General features: G+C 38.3%; 1 protein-coding gene and 1 non-coding gene across 2 annotated transcripts; one reads left to right on the forward strand and one right to left on the reverse strand.

The window, feature by feature from the left end:
- The first annotated feature begins 5,146 nt into the window (after window positions 1–5,146).
- Window positions 5,147–5,253, forward strand: LOC147938289 (small nucleolar RNA R71). The gene has a single exon (XR_015567586.1). It is a non-coding gene; the product is annotated as a small nucleolar RNA R71 (small nucleolar RNA).
- A 10,605-nt stretch (window positions 5,254–15,858) lies between these two features.
- Window positions 15,859–18,073, reverse strand: LOC104710967 (xyloglucan endotransglucosylase/hydrolase protein 31-like). The gene is made up of 4 exons (XM_010427628.3): window positions 17,390–18,073; window positions 16,915–17,015; window positions 16,602–16,819; window positions 15,859–16,516 (listed from the first exon to the last, which is right to left on the reverse strand). The coding sequence occupies exons 1-4, from the start codon at window positions 17,589–17,591 to the stop codon at window positions 16,156–16,158; spliced, it is 882 nt and encodes a 293-aa protein (XP_010425930.1). The 5' UTR covers window positions 17,592–18,073; the 3' UTR covers window positions 15,859–16,155.
- Between the last annotated feature and the right edge of the window lie 8,493 nt (window positions 18,074–26,566).

A 26,566-nucleotide genomic window follows, 5' to 3' on the forward strand; every position in this document is an offset into this window, starting at 1 on the left:
TCGAATGGAATGCAATGTCATCATGGCTCGGATGGAAGGCTGAGGAGCATGGCTTGGACGGATAGCTCGGACGGAACGGAGATGGTGACAATGGCTCGGACGAAATGGAGATGGTGACAATGGCTCGGACGAGACGGAGATGGTGACAATGGCTCGGACGAAACGGAGATGGTGACAATGGCTCGGACGAGACGGAGATGGTGACAATGGCTCGGACAAAACGGAGATGGTGACAATGGCTCGGACGAAACGGAGATGGTGACAATGGCTCGGACGAGAATGGCTTCCAACGTCTCCTAAATACCTGAAATACTTCAAAATGCACAATGTGCAAGGATGATGCAAGAGCTACCTAGACGTGAAAAGTGTATAGAAAGAACTAGAAAATGATGCAAACCAATGAGTTATCCTAGCTAAATGCATGATAAAAATAGGCTAAAGAGAGACAAAATATAGACATATTAACTCCCCCAAACTTACTCATTGCTTGCCCTCAAGCAAACAATCAAGAATAGAGTATGGAGAAGAGGTGCGAAGATGGGGTCTCAGAACCTAAAACATGCTAAATAAAATAGTTAGAATCAAGGTCCTTGTTTTTAGTTCTATGATGCATGGTGAAGGGACTCTATATTTTTTTCTACACATGCAATCCTATCAATCATTCCCTTTAACATTCATTAACAGAGAACCGTGAATCAAGTTAAGCAATGTCGTTGAACTCATTTGGCTAGGGTGAAGGGTTGGAGACTTAGATGGTCTCCTTCTCGAGTGGTTTCATCAATACTTGACAAGGTTCTCTCACGAAAATGAGTTGAGCTTAAGAGAAGGCTAAAGGTTGAAACCAACTGATACATACAAGAGCAGCGTCCTGTCTACCCAAAGAACATTCCAAACCGAAATTGGTCCTATCTCTACCCTTCATCAGAAACATCATCTCAAACCCATTCTTTCACTCTTTATACTTGGTCTTAGGAGAAGTTCACTTATTATCATTCTAGCAGATTGAGAAATCTTTATTATCACTATGGTTCTTTTTCTTTTCTTCTAAGGACTCTAGACATCATAAGCATTTTTATTTTCTTTTCCTTGTCTAATCTTTTTATTTCATGCCCAAAACCAATTACTCTTTTTACTTTGGTCAACCCAAATCCTTTACTAGACTTGTAAAATTCGAAAGCACATCCCCCTCCTAAAGACTTTCTACCCTTTATTTCCGTTTTACACTTCATTTTTCTGCACAAATCCATACCTAATACCCAAAATCGAGTTCTCACCTAGTCCTACTAGTCCGGATAACGCAAACTAGAACTACACAGGATCCTACTCTTGTCGGTTAGAACCTAACACTTTCTAACAAGCTCAACTCGGAAAAAGGCTTGACACTCAAGAATACAATTGGCTTGAAAGAACGGTTGGTTAAGGGTGCGGGGGACTGTTCCAAAGATGGGAATCAGCTACTTGGATTGACAAGGGTGGTAAAAATGTGAAAGACAATCCAAGTATGTATATGGTATCCATGAGTTCAACTTCAATGCATAACAGGATAATTGCAAGTCAGGATTAGGTTCAAGTAGATAGGAAATGATATCAAGTCAAAACATGCTTCAATCTTAACTTTTCAGGTTCAATCAACAAACATCAAAGAACTAAGAACAAGGGCCTTGATCCTATCCTATTGAATCCAGCATGCTAACAAGGTTACAATCATCATCAACCCCTATGCTAAATGCAACAACCCTATATGAATAAACATAAACGCAATCCTAATATGCAAGTGCAAACTACATGAACACTCTGTTTTTGTGGAAATTTTCGATTTTTTTTCAAAATTTTTTTTTTTTTTTTTTTATGCAAATAGATGGATGAAAACGCAAGCATGATATGATACAAAAATTTGAAATAAGAATCACAGAACACAACATTAGATACATGATCTCAAACCCTCCCCCAAACTTAAATTACACAGTCCCGTGTGTAAGAGAAATTTGGAGTAGGATTTGAGAATCATAATAGAAACAATGCAAGGATGAGATGGTATATACAAAGGAAATGTAGGAGTACCTCAGTTGTAAAAGAAGGAGTCAGTGCTCGCGACGGTGGATCGAGTGAGATGATGGTTGGTTCCGGGAGCAGCTACGGTTCGTCGTCGATTGAGTGGGAGTGAAGGTTGGTTCCGGGGGCAGCTCCGGTTCGTGTCATAACTTCGTCGAGTCGCGGCTAGGTCGAGTCATCGGCAAGAGCTTCACGAGAGCTCCTCTTCTATTGTTTCATTCCATGTCTGCAAAACCAAACACTCTGCTATTTGTAATTTTTTTCTTTTGCCACTTTAGTCGGCCATACTCCCTTCTGTGGATTCCTAAACAGCAGAAAACGAAAAACAAAAATTAAAAACACAAGATCCTAAATTGTATTTACAGAGATACCTTTGGGACTTCCTCCCAAGTGAGCTTGTTTAAAGTCCCTAGCTTGACTTTTCATACTCCTAATGCTTTGGGAGGTTCATAGAGAGGCTTCAGAGACCCCTCTAGAATGCCTTGTCTAGCCAGATACTCTTTAACATTCTGCCCAGGTTCAACAACAAATGAACTGCTCTTCTTCATTATCCCAAACCTCCACCTTAATTTCCTTGAAGGAGAACTTCTCATTGTACCTTGGAGCTTCTTAATTTGCCCACTCATCTCCTTCACCATAGCTGTTAACTCTCTCACTGAATCCCCTAGAATCTTGGTAGTTTGGAGTTCAGACAAACTGTCAAGCGCGGGAGGACTTGTCTCTTGTGGTTTGTGAAGTTTAGGAAGCAGGTCATGACGCTTAGGTAGAGCAACAACTGCACTTGAGTTGGAACACGGTCGAGTGCCCCTTCGAGTTTTTTCTTTGGTTACCCAAACTCTTGTTTCTGCCTCATTCACACCCTCAAAGATGTCAAACCCAACTTTCTGATCTTTCTCTTCAATCACGAAGGTCTGCCCATCAACAGTTGGCTTCTTCTTAGCATCCTTGATATCAAACTTCATTTTGAAATTCTTACCCAGATTGAGATCAATCATCCCCTTCTTGACATCAATGACTGCTCCAGCTGTAGCTAAAAAAGGTCTTCCCAAAATTAGTGGATCCTTAGGCTCTTGATCCATTTCCAGTACCACAAAGTCAGTAGGAATCTCAGCTTGTCCAATTTTGATGGGCAGGTTCTCTAGTAGACCATGAGGCAGTCTAGTAGTCCTATCAGCTAATATTAAGCAGAGGTTGCTTGACTTGTATTTGTTGAATCCTAGCCTCTGAGCTACAGAGAGTGGCATGAGGCTGACCGAAGCACCAAGGTCACATAGGCTGTTACTGAAATCCAGTGGACCTATAGTACAAGGTAGAGTAAAAGACCCAGGGTCTTCAAGCTTTTTAGGGACAATCATCTCCACTTCATTACGTTGGTGACTCAACATGATTGTCTCCTCATCTTCTTTAACCTTTTCATGAGCTGCCTTAGTTGCTTCCTCCTTTTCCTTGATTCTTTGGATACTAGATTCCCTAAGGGACTTAGGGGATGAAGGTGTATGACCTGAGACTGTAGGTAGTAACATATGGGGTTCCAGTTCTTCCAATTGTTGATCAAACTCAGCTTTGTACTTCTCTACTAACTCCCTTCTGTATGTTCCAGGGATTGGCAAAGAGGATAAAAAGGGTGGTGCACTGGTTAGAGTCGTTCTTCTCCCGGTTACAGCTCGTTCCAGCATGTCCAGATGTTATACGAGTGTCTACACTAGAAGTTACACGATCCAGGTGATTTTGTGTCTCATCTGGTGACACGTCAAGCTGTTTGCTGTCTTGGACAGAGTCTTCTTTCTGGGTTAAATCCTTCCTTTGAATGATGGCATTGCACTCATGGCTTAGTACCACCATGCCTTGAACTTCCTTTGATCTCTCCATCACCAAGTCTTTGAGGAATTTCTGGTAATGAGGAACTAATGCAAATGCATCAAGCAACGGCATCCTCAACTCAATCTCCTTGACTTGCTTTTCGAACAGAGCTTTATACTTCTCAGTAAGCTGCTTCTTAAACCTCACTGGAAATGGTAGAGGTGGCTTGTATGGTGGAGGAATGAATCTCACAGGTTTATCCTTGGGAGCAGCGGGTTCTTTAGTAGCTTGAGGATCAGATTGCTTGGCTGACTCAATTGGATCCTTGAGCACCTCGACGGGATCCTTTATCTGAACTTCATCTTGAAGAAAATTCTCCCCATCTAAACTCTCATTGTCCTCAGTGAGCCGTACATCTACAGCTTGGGTGGTGATGGCATGGATAGTAGCATAGTCCTTGGGGTTTTGAACTGCTTTTCTAGGTAGTTGGCCAGGTGTTGGAGTATAAGTAGAAACAGTCTTGCATTCCATATACCTCATCTTGGAGTTAAGAGCTTCAAACTTGACATTAAGATCATTGTATGAACACTCCATTCGCTGACTGAGTTCAGCAAACTTCTTAGCAGTATCCAAAGATCCGCTAGCTTGACCCTGAAGAAGTTGTTGCATCATTTGCTTCATTTCTTGATCTGGGGCTGGAGTAGGCTGAACTGGTTGAGGGCGGAATCCTGGTGGTGGTCCTGAGGGAGCTTGGTAACCTTGCTGGAACTGTTGTTTAGGGACGAATCCCTGATTGTAAGGAACAAAAGGCTTTTGCGTACCTTGTTGTTGCTGCTGAGGAGGGTACACCTGATCCTGTGAATTTGCAACGTTGGTGCTCCGGTAAGACAAATTGGGGTTCGTCTGATATTGGTTGTAACCCTTGTTGTATCCACCTTGATTCTAGACTTAGCTGATCTCCTCAGACTGCTCACCCTCCCCATCTTGGACGTGAAAATGTTCACCCTCAGATACGAAGTGGATGCGCTTTTGTTGGTTGAGCAAGAGGCGATCAAGCTTCTCATTGACATTCTTGAGGTCTCTCTTGTACTTCTTCTCAGAGCCAGCATCTCCTCTAACTGTGCGATCATAGTTGTCATGGTAGTTGCCATCAGACTGGGCGAGATTTTCGACGAGTTGCCAACCTTCATCTACGTCTTTGTTCAAGAAGTTGCCATTTGAAGCAGTGTCAAGCAGCATGCGTATCTTTGGAAGTACACCACGGTAGAGAGTGCTCAGTAGTGACTCATTGCTGAAACCATGGTGTGGACACCGGCTGTGGTAACCCTTGAAACGCTCCCATGCTTCACAAAATGATTCTGAGCTCTTCTGAGTGAAGCTGGAAATCTCATTCCTTAGACGTGCTGTTCTGGAGTTGGAGAGAAACTTGGCCAAGAATGCTTTCTTGCAACCATTCCAGGTGGTGATTGATCCCTTGGGAAGGTTTTTCTCCCATTGATGAGCCTTGTCTCCCAGGGAGAAAGGGAAAAGGCGCAACTTGTAACCATCCTCACTCACGCCGTTGATCTTGGTGAGACCACAAAGATGGTCGAACACGTCCAAGTGGTCGAGTGGATCCTCCATAGGGAACCCGTGAAACTTGTTTCCTTGGATCATGGTGATCAGACCACTTTTGATCTCGAAGTTGTTGTTCGGCACGGCGGGAAGGACGATTCCAGCACGTTGAGTATGAGTGTTCGGTACATCCCCAGCAACAATGTTTCGCGGTCCCTGATGTGGTTCATTCTGGTGTTCCATAGTGACGTGTGCGGGATGATCAGTGGTTTGACGAGCTTGTCGTGGGCGTTGCAACCGATTGATTTCGTCGATCACAGGAAGGAGATTCTGATGCCCTCTTGATCTGGTGTGCATGCAAGGTTGCAATCAACAGGTACCTGAGATACAAAACAAACAAGCAGAAAACCAAAGCAAGTCAGTACTCAGAATGATTGTTTAACAAAACTTAATCTTGCAAAACTTGAAATCTTAAATGTAGCAAAAAGAATCCTCCCCGGCAACGGCGCTGCCAAATTGATACTAGGATTTTTGTGTCTCCTAGTTGGTTCAATTAACCTTATGCGTTGTAGTACTTAAGGTGTCAATCCAAATGGGATGTTGCTAACAAATGAGATGCAACCAAGCTATCACAAGTCAAGCCAATTCAAAGAGTGTTTTTATCTAACAATCCTAGAATGATCAAAATGCGAAACGGAAATGAGTCACAGAACTAGAAACGAAAATGCATGACAAGAAGCGAAAATGAATAAAAACATAAACGAGTCTAAGCATGAACTAAAAAGCAAGAAACGAAACAGTTCCAGGAATGTAATAAAAATCAGAAATAAAGAAGTCCTAAGGATGGGGTAATTGATGTCGGTGGAGTATCCTAAACTAAGGAGTGTTTAACATACCACAAGCAAAGTATCCCTAAACAATGAACATCACAACTTAGCTAATCCAATCTCTTGGCAAAAGCTACTCAGACTCAACCACTTCCATACCTAGCTCTCGCTAGAGAAACGTGGTCGAGCAGGCATGACAAACAAGTTCATTCACGTCAACAAACATCCTAGACAACTAATCTCTTAGGCTAGAAACGTAAGTCTCTGGCACTAGTTGGTCAGACATTTCATCAAACACCTTTTGGGTGCGGAAATGTCTCGAACCTAGTTCCAATTGATCAGAGAGAAACTAGTAATTCTAACTCTAGTCCAGAAGGGAATCATACAATCAAAAATTAAACACTCTACATCCTAAGATCCTCCACCTAATCTATCCCATCCTCAAGAACTGATACACTACTCAGATCCGAAAATCATAGTCAAGGATGCAAAAACAGAAATCATTGAAACAAGCATTATTAGGTAGATAAAAATAAGATGAACAACTTTGTAGAAGGAATCAAATGCAAAATCTCAATAAATCTCAACGATATCGGAATACAAGTCTCAGAACGTATTTTTGTCGCTAGGTTAAAACCTTCTGGGAACGAAAACGAGATAAAAGATAAGATGTCTCCGCAAAGACTTAACAAAATGTATATATAGTAGTCCAACATGGAAAGCCCTAAAACTTAAAACGAAACGTCCTTCTTCCCGACATGTGCAATCGAGTCCGTGTGCGTCGAATGGAATGCAATGTCATCATGGCTCGGATGGAAGGCTGAGGAGCATGGCTTGGACGGATAGCTCGGACGGAACGGAGATGGTGACAATGGCTCGGACGAAACGGAGATGGTGACAATGGCTCGGACGAGACGGAGATGGTGACAATGGCTCGGACGAAACGGAGATGGTGACAATGGCTTGGACGAGACGGAGATGGTGACAATGGCTCGGACGAAACGGAGATGGTGACAATGGCTCGGACGAAACGGAGATGGTGACAATGGCTCGGACGAAACGGAGATGGTGACAATGGCTCGGACGAAAATGGCTTCCAACGTCTCTTAAATACCTGAAATACTCCAAAATGCACAATGTATGCAAGGATTATGCAAGAGCTACCTAGACGTGCAAAGTGTATAGAAAGAACTAGAAAATGATGCAAACCAATGAGTTATCCTAGCTAAATGCATGATAAAAATAGGCTAAGGAGAGACAAAATATAGACATATTACTTAGATTGTTCTACATGCATGCAAGCCATCCTATCCGATTTTTATGCAAGAAAATATTGCAGTCAAAATCTATTAATTTAATCATGCATGCAAGTCCATGGTTCGATTTTTAACCAAGCCAAATTGTTAAAAATATGCATCAAGTAAACATGAATTTCATCAAGTAAACATGAGGTTTCTATCTCTTCAATTCTCAACATGCATGGTGATCCTAGCATAAATTATATGTGATTAACATGAATCTAGCAGGAATCCTACCAATTTAAGCATGCAACATCCTTAACAGATTCTAACATGAATCATGGTCTAAATGCAGCAAGCAATAGTTACGTACATGAACCCTAGAGTCCATGCAGTACCCCACACAAACTACCATATACTCACAGTGATTCAGTAGAGGATTGACGGTCGGATTTCACAGCACCGCGGATCAGACAGCATTCCCTTAGCCTCCTGACAACGTCCCTTCAACGTCCAGACGGCGTCCAGAGCTCCGACCTCCTCTTCTTAGTGGAATCGAACACTTAAGAGAATTTTTGTAATCTTTCTTTTGAGCTGAAGATGTCGCAAATGAGGCTGGAAGACTCATATTTATAGGCGTGCATGCCCCAACTCTCCTTTGGAATCGCTTAGACAAATGGCAAAAATTTGTTGACACTTGGCGCTGCATGCGCTGCATGGCGCGCGTGCGTTGCAATCGTCAGACACTTGGCGCTGCATGGCTTGTGTGAAACCCACTCACCGCACAAGTGTCGCCCATCTTCAACAAGTGGCAATTCTTTTCCAACAAATGGCATTCTTTGAGACAAATGGCAAAGATTCTTTCTTGTGTCCCAATTCTCCTCCCTCCTATATAATTCCTTGGACTTTGGCGATTTAAAAGAGAACTTTTGATTTTTCTCTAAGTCTTTATCCTTCTTACGTTTGTCCGGCGTATGTACCATTTTTGTCCCGCGTCCGTACCATATACGTCCCACATATGTCTTGTCCATGCCATTTCTACCCCGTGTTCGTCTTGCCCGTACCGTATTCCTCCCGCGTACGTCCCGCATCCTTACCATCATTCTCTCACGTACGTCCCGTCCGTACCATCTCCGACCTGCGTACGTCCTGTCCGTACAATCTCCGTCCTGCGTCCATAATTTTGCGTGGAAATGCTAGTTTTTGATCGGGACACGAAGTCTCGACCGTACCTTGGCTCATTTTGGTTTTGACTTGGCCATTCTTCTTCTTCTTACTTTTTAGGACTTCCTATAGGCTTTAGTCTCTTGACCATCGGCCATTGGCCATTATCCGACCTGTTAATTTTTCTTCGGACTTCTTTCGGTCGTTCCTCCTTATTTTCTCTTCTCCTTCTTTCTAAGTTCTTTCCGGGTCTTTTTCTCCAAAATTTTATTTTGGGTTTTTACCCTTAGTGAGGGTCACTACAGCTCCCTTCCAATATTAAACAAGTAAAACACTTGGTGAGAGGGTATGAACCCAAGGAGAAATGAGGTGGTGAGATTGACTTCGAGGAAAGCTGGTAAGAGTGGCGGAAAGCAAGGCACATAGGGTACCCAGAGATCTCAGATTAGTCAACGTAAGGTTGGGGTCTCGAAAGAATCATCTTCTCAAGGCGTCTCACCGATTGAGCTGAGAGGGCAAAGAATACATGAAGCTAAAGCATGGTCGGAGTAGCTTGGCAAACCGATGAATCTCTGGTGGATTCAAAATCAGTCCAGAATAAGGGTTGGTAACAGAGGATAGAACGACCGTGAAAGAACAGTGGCCCAATGGTGCCGATCTGATTCGACGCCGCCAGAAGGAGGAGTCTCTGGGGTTGTGCCAAGTAGAGAAGCGGCTAGGACGAACAGTTATCACTCAGCCAGCTAAATCTAGCTAGCTATATTAAATCTTTTTTTTATGAATTTGTATGTTGAGTTAGATATTATATATTTTAAATTAAATTTCTATAAATTAATAAATATAATAAAATAATAAAAATTTATTATAGAATGTTAGATATGCAAAACCGTCTGTTCCTAGATTCCAGTATCGCAAGGTGAGCAGTGAGCTACACCGTAAAAATATTGTTCTTGGAAACTATTCATCGTAATCGTATATTTGAGGTAGTTTAATATCATCATATAGATCTATATAAATAAAGTTAACTTTGCTCACTTCTCCTTCCTCCACATCAGCATCCACCTAATCAATTTTTTTTTTTACATAAAAAATACTATTTTAAATATTAATTCATTGCATATTCATTACTTATAATTAATAATAGTAAAAATAAATATAAACAAATAAACTAAAATTAATTAAAATTTTCAATAGTATAAACAATAATATAATTAATTTTTTAGTAAATAATAAAATAATAACTATCTAAAAATGAATTAAGTAAAATAAATGAAAATTTTAAAATAGTAAAAATAATACTATAAATTTGTTTTGGTAATAATATTATTAAAATATAACCAAAAATGATTATATTCCAAAATTTAGAATGGGTTAATGAGTTTTAGAATGTAAGTAAGATTTCTTTGCATGGTGGAGTAAAAAACAAGTTATGTAATTGTATTTATAAAAATCTAAACATGAAAATAAAATTGAAGTGAAACATTAGTTTCTAAGAAACATATACCATAAAGATTTATTATTAAATTTTAATTATAAGAAAGAAAAGATTAATTACTTAACTTACCTTAACTTAAAAGTTTTGATCTAAAACAAAGATATTGTAAAAGGCACACTTTTTTTGGGAAAACTATGAAAAAGAATTTTGAAAAAAAAATAATTTATCTAAAAAAACAAAGTCAATGGTCAGTAAATATAGAAAAAAATGATATGTAAGCCGTTACAAAAAGTGGTATGTGATTTGTGTAGCATATCTCATAAGGTATATTATCAACTGGAGCTACAATTTTATAACATAATATAAAACATATATAATAAATATAAAATATATATATATATATATATATTATCAAATGCTTTTAACCCAAAACATTGGAATACAACATATTTAAAGTACATTATATTTATTTTAGAAGACGAAGCTGGGGTTGCATCACAAAATTAACATATGAGATTTTAGAAAAATATGTAACTTGGATTAGTGAATAGATATTCATTATGGGGTTTAAACGTTTCATCATTTAAGCATTTTTTAGTTAGTCGGAAATTCTATTATGGCAGATGATGCATTTGGACAATCTCATTGTAGCGACATAGCACTAAAATTGTTCATGAAACTTTGTATATTCACATTTAATGTAGGATATCTATATGTTTAAATGATCTCTATAATTAGGTCAACGATCGATATTGACGTTAGAACTTTTAAAATTATGTTTTCATGAGATATGAATATGGAATGAACTCTTTTAAAAATAAACGGTCAGAAGATTGTCGACAACATTATTGTGACACTAGACAATATATGTAATATATAGATTAGTAAAATAAGTACGAGATTTATATAGATTTATCTTTTAATTTTCAAATTATATTCATATTCAATGATTCTTATTGATAAATATTTTAACTAAAATCCCACGTAAAATCGTTAATAGATATAATAAAGAAATATTATCTTCAAAAATATATATGTTATATATCACTGAGTAAAGTAAGTTTAATATTTATACTCAAAAGTTGGAATAATTATATTTGAGCTCAACAATTTCTATTGATAAGAAATCTTTTAAATTAAAATCCCGTGCGTGCGCGGGTACAAATTCTAGTTTATAATAAGATTAAATATTTGTTAAATTGTGATGGTGATGTATTAGATTTTTTTTATAAGAAAAAAGAACTATAAATGGATTCACTTTCTCACATCCAAGACCAAACAAGAATCTTCTAGAAATGGATCACTGATCTTGGCTTTTGAGTCATATAACGTAATGGGCCTTTATAAGCGTCAGTTTAATTGGCTATGTTATCAAAATACCCATCCACAATCAGTTGATCACAAAATAACTAAATAATGGGTCCAAGAAACATAAAGAATTAATATATTTTTTTTGCTTTTAATTTAATTTTGGTACCAAATCAAAATTGACTAAAACCCAATTATACCGAACCGAAACTGAATCAAGAACTGAATAGATATCCCAAATACAATTATATACCGTAAATTAATAGTTACTTTTAGACCAAAGAATCCAAAATTCTAAAATATCTGAATATCCGAATCTAAACTAAACCGAAAATATCCAAAAATGCTCAAAAATATCCTAAAATATCTGAAAATTCTGAAACATCAAAATTTTTGGTTAGAATAAAAACTGGAAAAATATCCAAAAATAATTTGATTTCAGCTCGATTGCTCGTTCAAGATCCGCAACCTAATTGAATCCGAAAGAAACCAAACTTAGACTAAACCGAAATTTAAAAAACCGCATAAATAAAAATATCAAAACCAGAATGATCCGAAAACCTGAACGTCTACGACTAAGAGTTATTATGGCAAATACTCCAGTTTTTTGGACACCACCGAATTTTCGTTTGGGGGTTTTGGAAATTAATTAAAAATAAAATCCTCTGCAGGTGGAATGGAGGGAACAAAGTTGTTGCAACCGAAATCATCTGTAAAATGTGTAGCTAATATCAAATAAAATGAGGGTATACGAGACAAGGACTAGACAACAAAATCAAAGACTAATGAATATATTTTGAAGGATCAAATTCTTTTAAACAATTTTGATGTTTTTGAAATATTTCATTTTTCATAATAAATTATCTAAAAATTAATGATTGTGATTAATATATTTTCGAATGATTATGTCGTATACTACTACTATCTTATCTATTAGATGATTACCTGATTGAGATTAAGACGGGTATTTGTTGTTTGTCAATACTATTTTATGTGCACGAATATATAAACATTGTTTGCTACGAATTCGAACTTTGCTGGTACAAAGATAATGAGTATTTATTGTTACTTTTTGAACTATATTGTTAATCACTTATGTCGTTAAATCTCTGCAAAATCGAGACTTCAAATAGATTTACTTAGGGGGGTGTATTCAACTTGACATTTTAAGTGATTTGTGTGAAACTTACAAATCCTATGTTATTCAATCATGTATTTTAAAAAGTCTATTAAAATCCACTGTTATTGAACTGATGATTTAAAAATCTACTTTAAAATCTACTGTTATTCAAAATAGTTTGTGGATTTGGATTTTAATGATTTTTGAGATTCTGGAGGATTTAGGTGGGATTTGTTTAGTTAAAAATAAAGAAATCCAAATCTCATGGTTTTATGTGGGATTTGAAAGAATTTTACAATAAATCATATCAACTTCCCTAAAATCTTTCAAAATTCCAAATTTTCTAAATCCCATCAAATCTTCCAAAATCATAGTTTCAATACACCCCCCTTAGTGTTTCTACTATTAATTCGAAGATTCTATGATCATATTCTGTCATAGTGATAAATTGAGCTAAGATATTTTCTCGTTTGGTCAGAAAGATAAACCGTTCTAACTTTTAGTTGTTATACAATTAAAAGCTGAAAAGTGCTAGAATGGTTAGAACGGTTATGTGCAAGACATCATCTACCATGTTTGGTTCCGATCGCATCTCCCTAGAATTTTCTTCGGTAGGAAGTAACCATTATGAGTTCTAATTCTATATCGAACAAATTTTGGTTTTATCTTACTGTGACCGTTTCCACGTTCACTGTGAAATAATATACTTTCAACAGGATTAGTTTAATTATCACTGTGAATACTTCTAAATCAGATTTAGAGGTTTTATTTTGCAATTACTATGTTCGCTACACCATTGTAGAGAAATAAAAATTAATGAATCTGAGCTTCATATTATGATCGGATGACGATTAACATAAATATCACAAATAAACCAACAGAAAATCTGTAAATTTCTTGCAATTGACTGATTGGAGAAGATTGACATAGATAGTTTAAATTCAAAAAAAAAAGACTACACCAGAATAATTATATACATTGTATAGAATATTAACTTCTTCTTTCTCTTCCAATCGACAAAATTAAATCAATAGCCTAATTATTACTACGCAAAATAACATGATCTTATAGAATCCAACTCCGATAAAAGAAAAAATGCAACATAATTAAATAACATATCATATTCAATTAAAGGCACTTTTACAGTATTAACCACCTCTAGTTCTTGTTTGTTCAAAAAAAAAAAAAAACTCTAGTCCTCATTCTTTTTTTTTTTTTTTTAAAAGAGTCAATTTCAGTTATAAACACATCATATCCCGTTAATATGTAACAAATAAAAATAAATTGTAGGGACGTCTCTTTATATGACGTCGACAACCGAAATACACACACAAAAGGCCAAAGAGGATAACAACACTTTGAAATAAGACAACAATAATTATGAAAAATATATTTCTTTCATTATATTTTTAACCCAAGAGGGTAATGAAATCTTCAAGAGGGTAATTTTGAAGGATCAAATTCTTTTAAACAATTTTGATGTTTTTGAAATATTTCATTTTTCATAATAAATTATCTAAAAATTAATGATTGTGATTAATATATTTTCGAATGATTATGTCGTATACTACTACTATCTTATCTATTAGATGATTACCTGATTGAGATTAAGACGGGTATTTGTTGTTTGTCAATACTATTTTATGTGCACGAATATATAAACATTGTTTGCTACGAATTCGAACTTTGCTGGTACAAAGATAATGAGTATTTATTGTTACTTTTTGAACTATATTGTTAATCACTTATGTCGTTAAATCTCTGCAAAATCGAGACTTCAAATAGATTTACTTAGTGTTTCTACTATTAATTCGAAGATTCTATGATCATATTCTGTCATAGTGATAAATTGAGCTAAGATATTTTCTCGTTTGGTCAGAAAGATAAACCGTTCTAACTTTTAGTTGTTATACAATTAAAAGCTGAAAAGTGCTAGAATGGTTAGAACGGTTATGTGCAAGACATCATCTACCATGTTTGGTTCCGATCGCATCTCCCTAGAATTTTCTTCGGTAGGAAGTAACCATTATGAGTTCTAATTCTATATCGAACAAATTTTGGTTTTATCTTACTGTGACCGTTTCCACGTTCAATGTGAAATAATATACTTTCAACAGGATTAGTTTAATTATCACTGTGAATACTTCTAAATCAGATTTAGAGGTTTTATTTTGCAATTACTATGTTCGCTACACCATTGTAGAGAAATAAAAATTAATGAATCTGAGCTTCATATTATGATCGGATGACGATTAACATAAATATCACAAATAAACCAACAGAAAATCTGTAAATTTCTTGCAATTGACTGATTGGAGAAGATTGACATAGATAGTTTAAATTCAAAAAAAAAAGACTACACCAGAATAATTATATACATTGTATAGAATATTAACTTCTTCTTTCTCTTCCAATCGACAAAATTAAATCAATAGCCTAATTATTACTACGCAAAATAACATGATCTTATAGAATCCAACTCCGATAAAAGAAAAAATGCAACATAATTAAATAACATATCATATTCAATTAAAGGCACTTTTACAGTATTAACCACCTCTAGTTCTTGTTTGTTCAAAAAAAAAAAAAAACTCTAGTCCTCATTCTTTTTTTTTTTTTTTTAAAAGAGTCAATTTCAGTTATAAACACATCATATCCCGTTAATATGTAACAAATAAAAATAAATTGTAGGGACGTCTCTTTATATGACGTCGACAACCGAAATACACACACAAAAGGCCAAAGAGGATAACAACACTTTGAAATAAGACAACAATAATTATGAAAAATATATTTCTTTCATTATATTTTTAACCCAAGAGGGTAATGAAATCTTCGAGAATTAGATTTTGGGTCCACACTGTTCAGTGTCGTCTTCACTGTTTCACTAGCATCTCTTTCGACGTTGGGAAAAGTGGTCATCATCATCATCATTATCCTCATCTTCCCTCATGCACCATTAACCTTTCCCTTCTAGATTCTTGATTTATTGTTGAATGATCCCTCTTATATTTTTGTTTTAACAACTAAATCGATCGACATGTATATAGGATTTTTAATATTTTCGTACCGTTGATTATTTTTTGTTTGTGTTCAATAATATCTGCTATAACCGCTTATTTAATGATCCATAATGAAAGTACAATGGTCCATCATTGTTTGGGGCAGCCAGGATTATTTGTAAATATATATATATATATAGCTTTCATATCTGCCAAAATTCATGTTTCGAATACACTAGGCTATTGTGGTGACTTGAACTCTTGATGTATCTGACCACTAAGCCAAATCAACCACTAATCTCCTGATTAGTCGTTGATTGAGAGAAAAAATATAAATCAAACAAATAACTCAAGCCACTGTCGAAAAGACAACTTTTTTCTTTCTTTGGTTCACACAACAATACAATACCACATATATTAATATGATCACACAATATAGCCACAATTATTAGAAGATACCAAATGGAACATTACAAAGTATTTGAAAAAACAAAACCGTTTCTTTTTAATCACAAATCGTAGAGGACCGGACGCTCAACTGCTTCAATCGAGTTTCCAGTGTGGACCCGTCACAAGACCTCCAATTATTAACTGAAATTGTATGTTTGGTAATGCGAAGTAAAATTATTAAAACCTTTCTTTTGTTTGTTTGTGTTTAACATTCTGGTGTTTGGGTATGGTCTCTTTTCGGGTCATGGCAATAGTTATAGACCAAGAAGTTTCTCTGTGCCCATGTCATGGCTGCCATTTGCTGCCGGCTCAACCCTTGGTTGCGGAATGGTGCAGGCGATGGCGGTCTGCATGAGCTACTGCTATCGGCTGTGCATCCGGCTAGCTTAAAGTTTTTGTACTTAGCCACAAATGGTTGGTATCGATAGTCAGCTTTGATCCTTCCATTTTCCGTGGCCCAATCTGATGCATCCCATATCGATCCGTAAACCCACATCGGTCTTGTGGGGAACGTAGCTTCATTCTTTCTATTATATGTACGTATCGGTACATCATCTACGAAGAATCTGTTTATATATGAAAAAAATAATCCAATTTAGAATATCAAACAAATTACAAATGGAGTAATTAATATAAGAATTCTTGACTTACACAATTTGGTTAGGGTTCCACAAAATTGCGTAATGGTGAAAATCTTGAGTAGGGTCGAACCACAAGGTAAATTTCATTTCTCTCCCAATGACATTTCGGTCGCCACTTCCTCTAGCGAATACATTTGTTTGAAGAGAATAAGGTTTCCCTGGCGTCGTCCCTAGAAACTCGATATCGACCTCATCGTGGTCTCCAGGATGCTCTTGGTTGTTTGATAGCTGGAAATCGAAAAAGTTGTCATTTAGTAACGTTTGAATTAACTACAAAGTTATTAGATGGTTTATTTAATTATAGTTCGATCATATATGCTTACGTAGAGGGACGTATCAACTCCAGCCGTGAAGCCTGGTTGGAGCTTTATGGAAGCACCAAAGTAGCCCGACCGGTATGGACGAATAGACTTGAACCCACTCCCTGTTCATATTTAATAATAAGTCACTAAAATCAATTTATTACGTACATACGAATATACGGCAAAAAAAAAACCATTATGAGTATAATTAAAAAAACATAATTAGAAATTAGAAAATAATAAATATAAGCTACCGACACAGTCCTACAAGTCGTGCGGTGTATAAAATAACACTAGAAACTTGAGTGAGTGAGGTTTGACAACGAAACAACCAAATCGTCGCTTACCTAATATGATTCTAATCAACAATTACATTTATTAATTTTTTAAGGATGTATTAATTCCAAATGAATAAAAATAACCTTTTATTGCATTTTATAACACGGACCATCGAATTGAGTCCACAAAATATGTTGAAAAAAAAAAAGGAACATACCAGTGGATTTGTCGAGCCAAAGAGTAACAACGTCTTGCTCTCGACGTTGGTGTTGAGAGCCCCATAGAGTTTGAAATTCACGATCAAAAGGTGAAGTCGGTACTCGGGAACTCGGGTAGTATCCTGGCGAAGGAGAACGCTGGCTGTGACCACCACTAGGGCATAACACTAAGAGAGCTAGAAGGATAAGAGACAAAGCCATATTGAGAGTGAAGTAAAAGCCCTTTTGAGTGGTTATTACTACAAAAGGGGGAATAAATACATTAAAGAGAGACAAATATGTATGGAATGAATGAAGAAAAGTGAGAGGACACAGGTGAGTATAAATAGAGAGATGTGCGGGTCCGACAGTTATAGGAGTGAGTGACTGTTATCCGTCGATTGGATGGGCCTTACGGATTGATCCCATTCCCATGTCATATATGAACATTTAATGTCAACTTACATCATATATATGATTTAATAAAGAAAAAAAAGTAAGAAAAAAACAAGAAAAGGAAACTGACTAATAAATTATATATATAAAGCCTGATATAAAATAGAAGTATAACGAAATTTAAATTAGAAACAAAAGAAAAAAATATAACGTTGTAGACGAGATAATAATACCCAACTTTATTAACGAACATACCATTGTATTTTGCACAATTTTGGATTTTAGATCCAAAGTCCAAACTTTAATATGCATGCATGTTGTAGTCAAAACCCATAAGAACACGAGTGCTGCCACCCACATAAACAATGTCTTTTTCACACGGTCTAATAAATACTATCGTTAGGTACGGTTGCTGGGAAAACAGTTAAAATCAACCCCAACTATTTGCCAAACGTTTTTTTATATCTAAACTCAACACTCTGCAAATAACAATCTGAACTGCATTAAAATTCAAATTTGATACCTAAACTATATAAAATGTTGTTAATTCCAATCTTTGTTTGAACAGTGTTAAATCAGAGTTTGATGATGTTGAATAAGACGGTCCGTGACTTCAACGTAGCACTGGAACTTACCAAAACTACGTCCTTTTCGTCATTTTTGGATATTTTGTACCAAGAAATGACCAAAAATGAAGTCTCACAACGCACCCAAAAATAGATTCCAATACTCCATTTTTTGTCAAACATTTTGTTTCTTGCCACAACACACCTAAAAATGACCACAACAACTTAGTTTTGGTTATTTCCAGTGCCATGTGGATGTCACAGATCGTCTGAATCAATATCACTTAACTCTGATTTAACACTGTTCGAACAAAGGTTGAAATTGACAATATTTTATATAGTTTAGGTAACAAATTAGAATTTTAATACAGTCCATACTGTTATTTGCAAGGTATTGAAATTTAGGTATAAAAAAGCGTTTGGCAAATAGTTGGGGTTGATTTTGGCCATTTTCCTGTACGGTTGCTATCTAGGAGCCCTGTTTTAAAAATCGCTAGGCGTTAGTCGGGCGGTGAGGGAGGGCCTAGCGATTAATCGGAAAATCGGATTTAAATCAGGGATTAATCAGAGACTAGTTTTAAGGGTTTAATGTATATATATGTATACTTGTAAAATATTATCGAGAGTTTAGATCAGTCCAGCGGTTTTCATCTTCAACTAAAGCCCATAGTTCACGAGTTCAAAGTCCCATAGTCTCATTTTGCTCTTTTTTTAACAGTTTTTCTAATTAACGTGAAATGACGAAAATGCCCTCGTCTTCTTCCTCTCTCTATGTCGATCTGTAACCACTGAAAACCCTAATTTAAAAGCTGCCTCCTCATTTTTCTTATTTATTAGTCGTTTTAGCTTGGTATTCTCATAGTTTCAGCCTTCATATAACAGATTTATGAAAGGAAATCATAGTTAGAAGGTTAAAAACCCTTAAAAAAAAAATTTTTAATTTTCCAATTTGTTGGCCGATTATGGTGAAATCCCGGCGGTAAGGAGCCGCCCACTATGTAACCAGCGATTAAACGGCCGCCTAGACCGATTTTTAAAACAGGGCCTAGGAGTATTCAATATTGACCTGTTTTCAATTTAGCCAAAATAATTTATAACTCAATACTAGGTTTTCACCCGCGGTACACCGCGTGGCAAATTATAAATTATTATATTTTAAATAATAATTTTTAATTTATTTAGTTTTCAAATTCCTAATTAATTAACTTTTATCTAATTAATTTATAATTTTGTTTAGAATATTTTTTCTTCTTCTTATATTTTATACAGTTTAGAACCTAATTACATTACATTTGTTATTAGATAGAATATAAAATTTTAAAATACTTAGTTTTGTTTTCAATAATTAAATAGATGTATATATGCCTATATGGTATGTTAGTGTATATTTTTATGTGTATATAATTCTTTTTTTTTTTGGAATATTAAGAATGTGTTGTAGTATGTGTAATATTTTGTACTTCATACACTAAATAATTTATAAGTTAATTTTCTAAACTATGATTACAAATCAATTATATTAAATGAGAAGTGAAAACGTCCCACATTCAATCTCAGCAAAATTTTACCATTATACCATTAATGAAATTGCCCTTCACGTTGAAATATTTTGCCCCTGGACGTAAAATTACCTATTTTTCGCATTAAAAATAAATCAAAAATCGGATTAGAAATAATCTAATTGCATAAAAAGTTAATTGCACAAATAGAATTTGCTAAATTAATCCCTAAATTTCCTGGAAAACATCTTTTTACAACTATAGTTCTGTTTTATACTATAAATTCTATAGATTTGAGATAATTAATGGGCTTAGATTGTTTATAGATTAATGGGCTTCTGCAGGAAAAAAAAAACCCGTAGACAATACACCTCCTCAGTGGAAACCCTAAAAATATAGGTCATTCACAACTATAAATACAATCGATTGCTTTCACCATAACTCAACAAAAAAAAAAAAAACTCTCTTCTCTTGAATTTATAGTTTTATCAATTTCAATAATTCTTTAATCATGTTCTCAAATTTATATTTGTATTCCGATCTTGATGTTTTTTATGATTCATCGACTGATCCTATTTATTTTCCTGTTCATATAGTGGTTTCTTAGAAAGCAAGATCCAATAATCATAACGCTTTGGTTGTTGTTAGTTCACCTTACAAAAAGGTATAATATTGTGCTTTTTTGGTTGAGGTTTTACGTTTAATTCTTTAATCATGTTCTCAAAAAAAAACTCTCTTCTATTGAATTTATATTTTTATCAATTTCAATAATTCTTTCATCATGTTCTCAAATTTATATTTGTATTCCGATCTTGCTGGCTTTTATGATTATCGATTGATCCTATTTATTTTTCTGTTCATATAGTGGTTTCTTGGAAAGCAAGATCCAAAAATCATAAAGCTTTGGTTGTTGTTGGTTCACCTTACAAAAATGTATAATATTGTGCTTTTTTGTTGAGGTTTTACGTTTAATTCTTTAATCATGTTCACAAAAAAAATTATTTGTATTCCGAATTTCTATTTTTATGATTAATCGACTGATTCTTTTTATTTTCATGTTCGTATAGTGGTTTCTTGGAAAGCAAGATAAAAAAATCATAAAGCTTTGGTTGTTGTTGGTTCACCTTACAAAAAAGGTATAATATTGTGCTTTTTTGTTGAGGTTTTACGTTTAATTATTTAATCATCTTCCCAACATTTTTTATTTGTATTCCGATTTTCTGTTTTTATGATTAATCAACTCATTCTTTTTATTTTTTTGTTCGTATAGTGGTTTCTTGGAAAGCAAATCCATAAATCATAAAGCTTTAGTTGTTGTTGGTTGTAACACCCGCAAACCAAATTTTGGTATTTTTGGTAAGGGTGTCGATCGACACCTCCTAGTGAGGCATCGATCGACACCAATTGTGGTCGGTTTGGTCGGTTCAATTTTAATTGTCCGGTTTGCGTGGTTGGTTTAGGGAATTCCTAAATCGAGTTTTAAAGGAAGAAAACGACCTAGGGTCGTGTTGTTTTGTCTTATTCGCCATTTTTGAGAGAAAACACAAAGAGAGAGTGTTCTTGAGCTTTTGGGAAGAGATTGAGATATTCCTTGCTGTTCTTGGGAGATCCAAGGCTGGGAAGGTGCTAGAAGCTTGCTAGGAGTGAGGGAATTCGTTCTTGTTGGTCAGAATCTTCCTGCAAAGAGGTGAGTGCATGACCATGGCTTATCTAAGCTAAGATCTCTAGATTCTATGTGTTTTGGTGCTTATGTGGTTGTTTCTTTGAGTTCTCTATGATATTTCGTTGCTGTCGGGGCTGGGTTTGGCTTCTGGGAGTGCAAGGAGCGGATTGGAGAAGATTGGAGGCGAGATTCGGAGTTTCTGATCGAGGGAAATCGCTGCTCGGCATCGGTGTCGGTCGACACCAGTTGAGGGTGTCGGTCGACACCAACGCGAGGACGGCTCGGGACTTTGGCGAGTGTCGATCGATGCCATGTGGAGGTGTCGGTCGACACAAACTAGGGTTTTCGGGAGTGTCGGGCAGGGCGTCGGTCGACACCAGTTTGGTGTCGGTCGACACCAGATAGTCAGTGTCGATCGACACCATCTGGTGTCGGTCGACACCCCTCGTTCAGTTACGATGGATGTTGCATGCTATGTATATTGCCTGGTTTGTTTTATTGATTGTTGTTTGTGGCATGTCGAGATCTTATTGCTTGTGTGTATAGCCCAGTAGATGGGAGGATTGCCTCACTGAGTGTTTATCAAATACTCATGCATCTCAATTTGTGTTTGTGGTGCAGGTAAAGGCAAAGTGTGATCGTGGAATCAAAGGCAATGAAGAGGAGGATGTTCTAGGGACTTGATTGTATGGTTATCTGGCATTGTTAGGTTGCTAGAATTGAGTCTTAGAGCATTGTTAGGATTGCTGGTTGTTTGATTTATGCTGTTTGGGATTAATGCTGGATATTACTTATTTGGTTATTGGATATTGTTTTATTGGATATCTATTGGTATGTTGTTCCGCTGTTGGATTGTGAATGTGGTTAGGTGGCTAGTGGGTATGGGACCACTAGTTGTAGTTATTTATTATTTATTTATTAAAAAAAAAAGGCTCGATTGTTTCATTTTGGTATCAGAGCCCTTACGGTTCTAGGTTTGGGTTCACTAGGTTTCTGTTGTAGATGTTTGGGATTGCATGTCTTGATTGATTATGTGAGTTAGTCAATTGTGTGTGGCATGAAGTCCTAGAACATCCTCTTCGAGCCGAGTGTGTGATTCCACGGTGAGTTTATGTTTCTGTGTTATAATAGAAATTGTTTGCTTAGCCTTCTGTTCATGGTAGTGCAGATGGTTAGAGAGGATGCTGTGACTGGTCGAGGTCGTGGACGCGGACGTGGTCGCGGACGTGGTCGTGGTAGGGGTAGAGCCCCAGTGGTTAGTGAGACCGAGGACCAGAGTGTGACAGCTGAGGGTGTTGGCGAGTCGCAGGATGTTCCGGGGGATTCCGTGAGTGTGGCAGGAGGGGGCGGTATTGATGCCCCAGTGGCCGGTGATGCTAGGGTCCCGGGTGTGGGGGTCCCAGCGGGTGGAGTCCCTAGTGTTGACGTTGCGGCTTTGCTAGCACAGGTGTTAGAGCGGTTACCACCAGTGGTACCGGCTCAGGCTCAGGTAGTGCCACCAGTGGTGGCGGAGGAGCGGCAGCCAGTGGCTGCGGATGCGGGGGTCCATGCTCGTTATCTCAGCATGTTGACAGAGATGGGTCGGTTGCGTACTGAGCAGTTTTCAGGAGGTGTAGATCCTACTGCTGCGGATGCGTGGAGGACGAGAGTGGAACGTAACTTCCATACTCTGAGATGTCGTGAGGAGTTTTTGGTGGACATAGGGGTCTACTTTTTGAGTGGTGATGCTGAGTTGTGGTGGAGATCTGTGGCTGCTAGGAGGGTACAGCGGGAGATGACTTGGGCTGACTTCGTTTTGGAGTTCAACCGCAAGTATTTTCCTAGAGAGGCATTAGATCGTTTGGAGGTGCAGTTCCTTCAGTTGTCTCAGGGGACACGGTCAGTGCGGGAGCTGGACTTGGAGTTCAGTCGACTTCTTTGTTATGGGGGTCGGGCTATGGAGCCTGAGGAGGCTCAGATCAGGAGGTTCTTGAGGGCTCTACGTGATGACTTGAGAGTTCACTGTAGAGGGAGGAGTTATGCTATGCGTGCAGAGCTGGTTGAGAATGCAGCAGAGATTGAGGAGGATATCCGAGCACAGTCAGTGTCGGCTACTCCAGTGGCGCAGTCTAGTAGGGCTCAGCAGCAGGGTGGTTCGAGCAGGGGCGGTAGGCCTGCACAGGGAACCAAGAGGAAGTGGGAGGCTACGCGGACACAGAGTGGTCCGAGTTGCTACAAGTGTGGGAGCAAGGATCATAAGATTGCTAGCTGTCCCAAGAGGAGTGCTCCGACGGTGGGGCCTCGAGTATGTTATCATTGCAGGGAGCCAGGGCACATCAGGCCCTTGTGTCCCAAGTTGCAGCCGGCAGCAGTGGCAGCGTTGCAGCAGGTGCAGCCTGGAGGTCAGCAGGTAGCACGGATTGAGCAGGCGCCACGGGTTTACACGATAGCAGAGACTGGTGGAACTAGTGCTGGAGCGATCACAGGGACCTTGTTGGTGGGCGGGCTTAAGTCCCACGTTATGTTTGATTCTGGAGCTTCGCCCCTAGCTTCATTACTCCAGAGTGTGCAGAGTGTGCGGGGATCAGCGGGAATCCTGGAGAGCGTACATGAGTTGTTAGAGTTGCGGGAGGCAAGTTCCTGAGAGTTATTGGACGAGCTAGAGGAATTGATATTCAGATCGCAGGAGAGTCTTGGCCAGCAGATCTGCTTATCAGTCCAGTGGAGCTGTATGATATTATTCTCGGGATGGATTGGATGCATCGGCATATGGTGCACTTGGATTGCTATCGGGGTAGAGTGGAGTTTGAGCGTCCAGGAGGAAAGTTGGTTTTTCAGGGTATTAGACCGACTTCGGGGAGTCTCGTGATTTCAGCCATTCAGGCTGGGAAGATGATCGAGAAGGGTCGTGAGGCTTATTTGGTTACTATATCTATGCCAGAGTCAGTGGGGAAGTCTACGGTTAGCGGTATTCCGGTAGTGGAGGAGTTTGAGGATGTGTTTCAGTCTTTGCAGGGATTACCACCATCTCGGTCGGATCCTTTTACCATTGAACTGGAACCGGGGACGACACCGTTATCCAAGACTCCTTACAGAATGGCTCCAGCAGAGATGGCAGAGCTGAAGAAGCAGCTAGAGGATTTGTTGAGTAAGGGATTCATCCGTCCTAGTGTGTCACCGTGGGGAGCGCCGGTGTTGTTTGTCAAGAAAAAGGATGGGAGTTTCCGGTTGTGTATTGATTACAGGGGTTTGAACCGGGTCACTGTGAAGAACAAGTACCCTCTCCCGAGGATTGACGAGTTGTTGGATCAGTTGAGGGGTGCTACTTGGTTCTCCAAGGTGGATCTGGCATCGGGTTATCATCAGATACCGATAGATGAGGCAGATGTGAGGAAGACTGCTTTCAGGACGAGGTATGGGCACTATGAGTTTGTGGTGATGCCTTTTGGATTGACTAACGCGCCAGCAGCGTTTATGAGATTGATGAACAGTGTGTTTCAGGAGTTTCTGGATGTATCTGTCATCATTTTCATCGACGATATCCTGGTTTATTCTAAGAGTCCTGAGGAGCATGCAGTGCATTTGAGGGCAGTTATGGAGAAGCTTCGGGAGCAGAAGTTGTTTGCTAAGTTGAGCAAGTGCAGTTTTTGGCAGCGTGAGATGGGCTTTCTGGGTCACATTGTTTCTGCAGAGGGGGTTTCTGTAGATCCAGAGAAGATTCAGGCTATCAGGGATTGGCCTATACCGCAGAATGCCACAGAGATCAGAAGTTTCCTTGGATTGGCAGGTTACTACAGGAGATTTGTGCAGGGGTTTGCAAGCAGAGCACGTCCTATGACTAAGTTGACAGGGAAGGATGTTCCTTTTGTCTGGTCAGAAGAGTGTGAGGAAGGCTTTGCAAGCCTGAAGGAGATGTTGACTACTGCGCCAGTGTTGGCTTTGCCTGAGCAGGGAGAACCCTATGTGGTTTATACAGATGCATCCAGAGTTGGTTTAGGTTGTGTTCTGATGCAGCATGGGAAGGTGATTGCCTATGCTTCGCGGTAGTTGCGGGTGCATGAAGGCAACTATCCTACCCATGATTTGGAGATGGGTGCTGTAGTTTTTGCCCTGAAGATTTGGAGATCTTATCTTTATGGTGCAAAGGTACAGGTGTTCACAGATCATAAGAGCCTGAAGTATATATTCACTCAGCCTGAGTTGAATTTGAGACAGAGGCGGTGGATGGAGCTGGTGGCAGATTATGATTTGGAGATAGCCTATCATCCTGGTAAGGCTAACACGGTTGCAGATGCTCTGAGTCGGAAGAGGGTAGCTTCGGCTCAAGAGCAGGAGATGGAGTCTCTGGTAGGGGAGATCAGTGCTTTGAGCTTGTGTGCTGTTTCACAGGAACCGTTGGGTTTGGAAGCAGTAGATAGAGCAGATCTTCTGAGTAGGGTGAGGTTGGCTCAGGAGAAGGATTTGGGGCTGGTGAATGCCTCTAAGGATGTGGATTCAGAGTATCAGGTCTCAGATAATGGTACTATCTTGGTGCACGGTCGTGTGTGTGTGCCCAAGGATGAGGAGTTGAGACAGGAGATTCTGAGAGAGGCTCATGCGAGCAAGTTGTCCATTCATCCAGGAGCGACTAAGATGTACCGTGATCTCAAGAGGTACTATCATTGGGTCGGGATGAAGAAGGATGTAGCTAGTTGGGTTTCGAGGTGTGATGTGTGTCAGCTAGTGAAGGCTGAGCATCAGGTTCCTGGCGGGTTACTGAAGAGTTTACCCATTCCGGAGTGGAAGTGGGATATGATCACTATGGATTTTGTGGTGGGATTGCCAGTGTCACGGACCTTTGATGCTATTTGGGTCATTGTGGACCGGTTGACTAAGTCAGCACATTTTCTGGCCATTAAGAAGACTGATGGAGCAGCGGTCTTGGCTAAGAAGTATGTGAGGGAGATAGTCAGGTTGCATGGGGTGCCAGCGAGCATTGTGTCTGATAGGGATTTCCAAGTTCACTTCGGTGTTCTGGAAGGCGTTTCAGGCAGATATGGGCACTAAGGTGCATATGAGTACAGCTTATCATCCCCAGACTGATGGACAGTCAGA

This window comes from Camelina sativa, chromosome 9 (assembly GCF_030686135.1).
Source record: "Camelina sativa cultivar CO46 ecotype springtype chromosome 9, ASM3068613v1".
In the NCBI taxonomy this organism is placed as follows: Eukaryota; Viridiplantae; Streptophyta; class Magnoliopsida; order Brassicales; family Brassicaceae; genus Camelina; species Camelina sativa.

Excerpts from the sequence above, each read along its gene's own strand:
- LOC104710967 (XM_010427628.3), bottom strand. The coding sequence starts at position 17,591 with ATGGCTTTGTCTCTTATCCTTCTAGCTCTCTTAGTGTTATGCCCTAGT. Across the intron at positions 17,016-17,389 it reads TTGGCTCGACAAATCCACTG|GGAGTGGGTTCAAGTCTATT; the intron begins GTATGTTCCTTT and ends AAATATGAACAG. Across the intron at positions 16,820-16,914 it reads GAGTTGATACGTCCCTCTAC|CTATCAAACAACCAAGAGCA; the intron begins GTAAGCATATAT and ends TTCGATTTCCAG.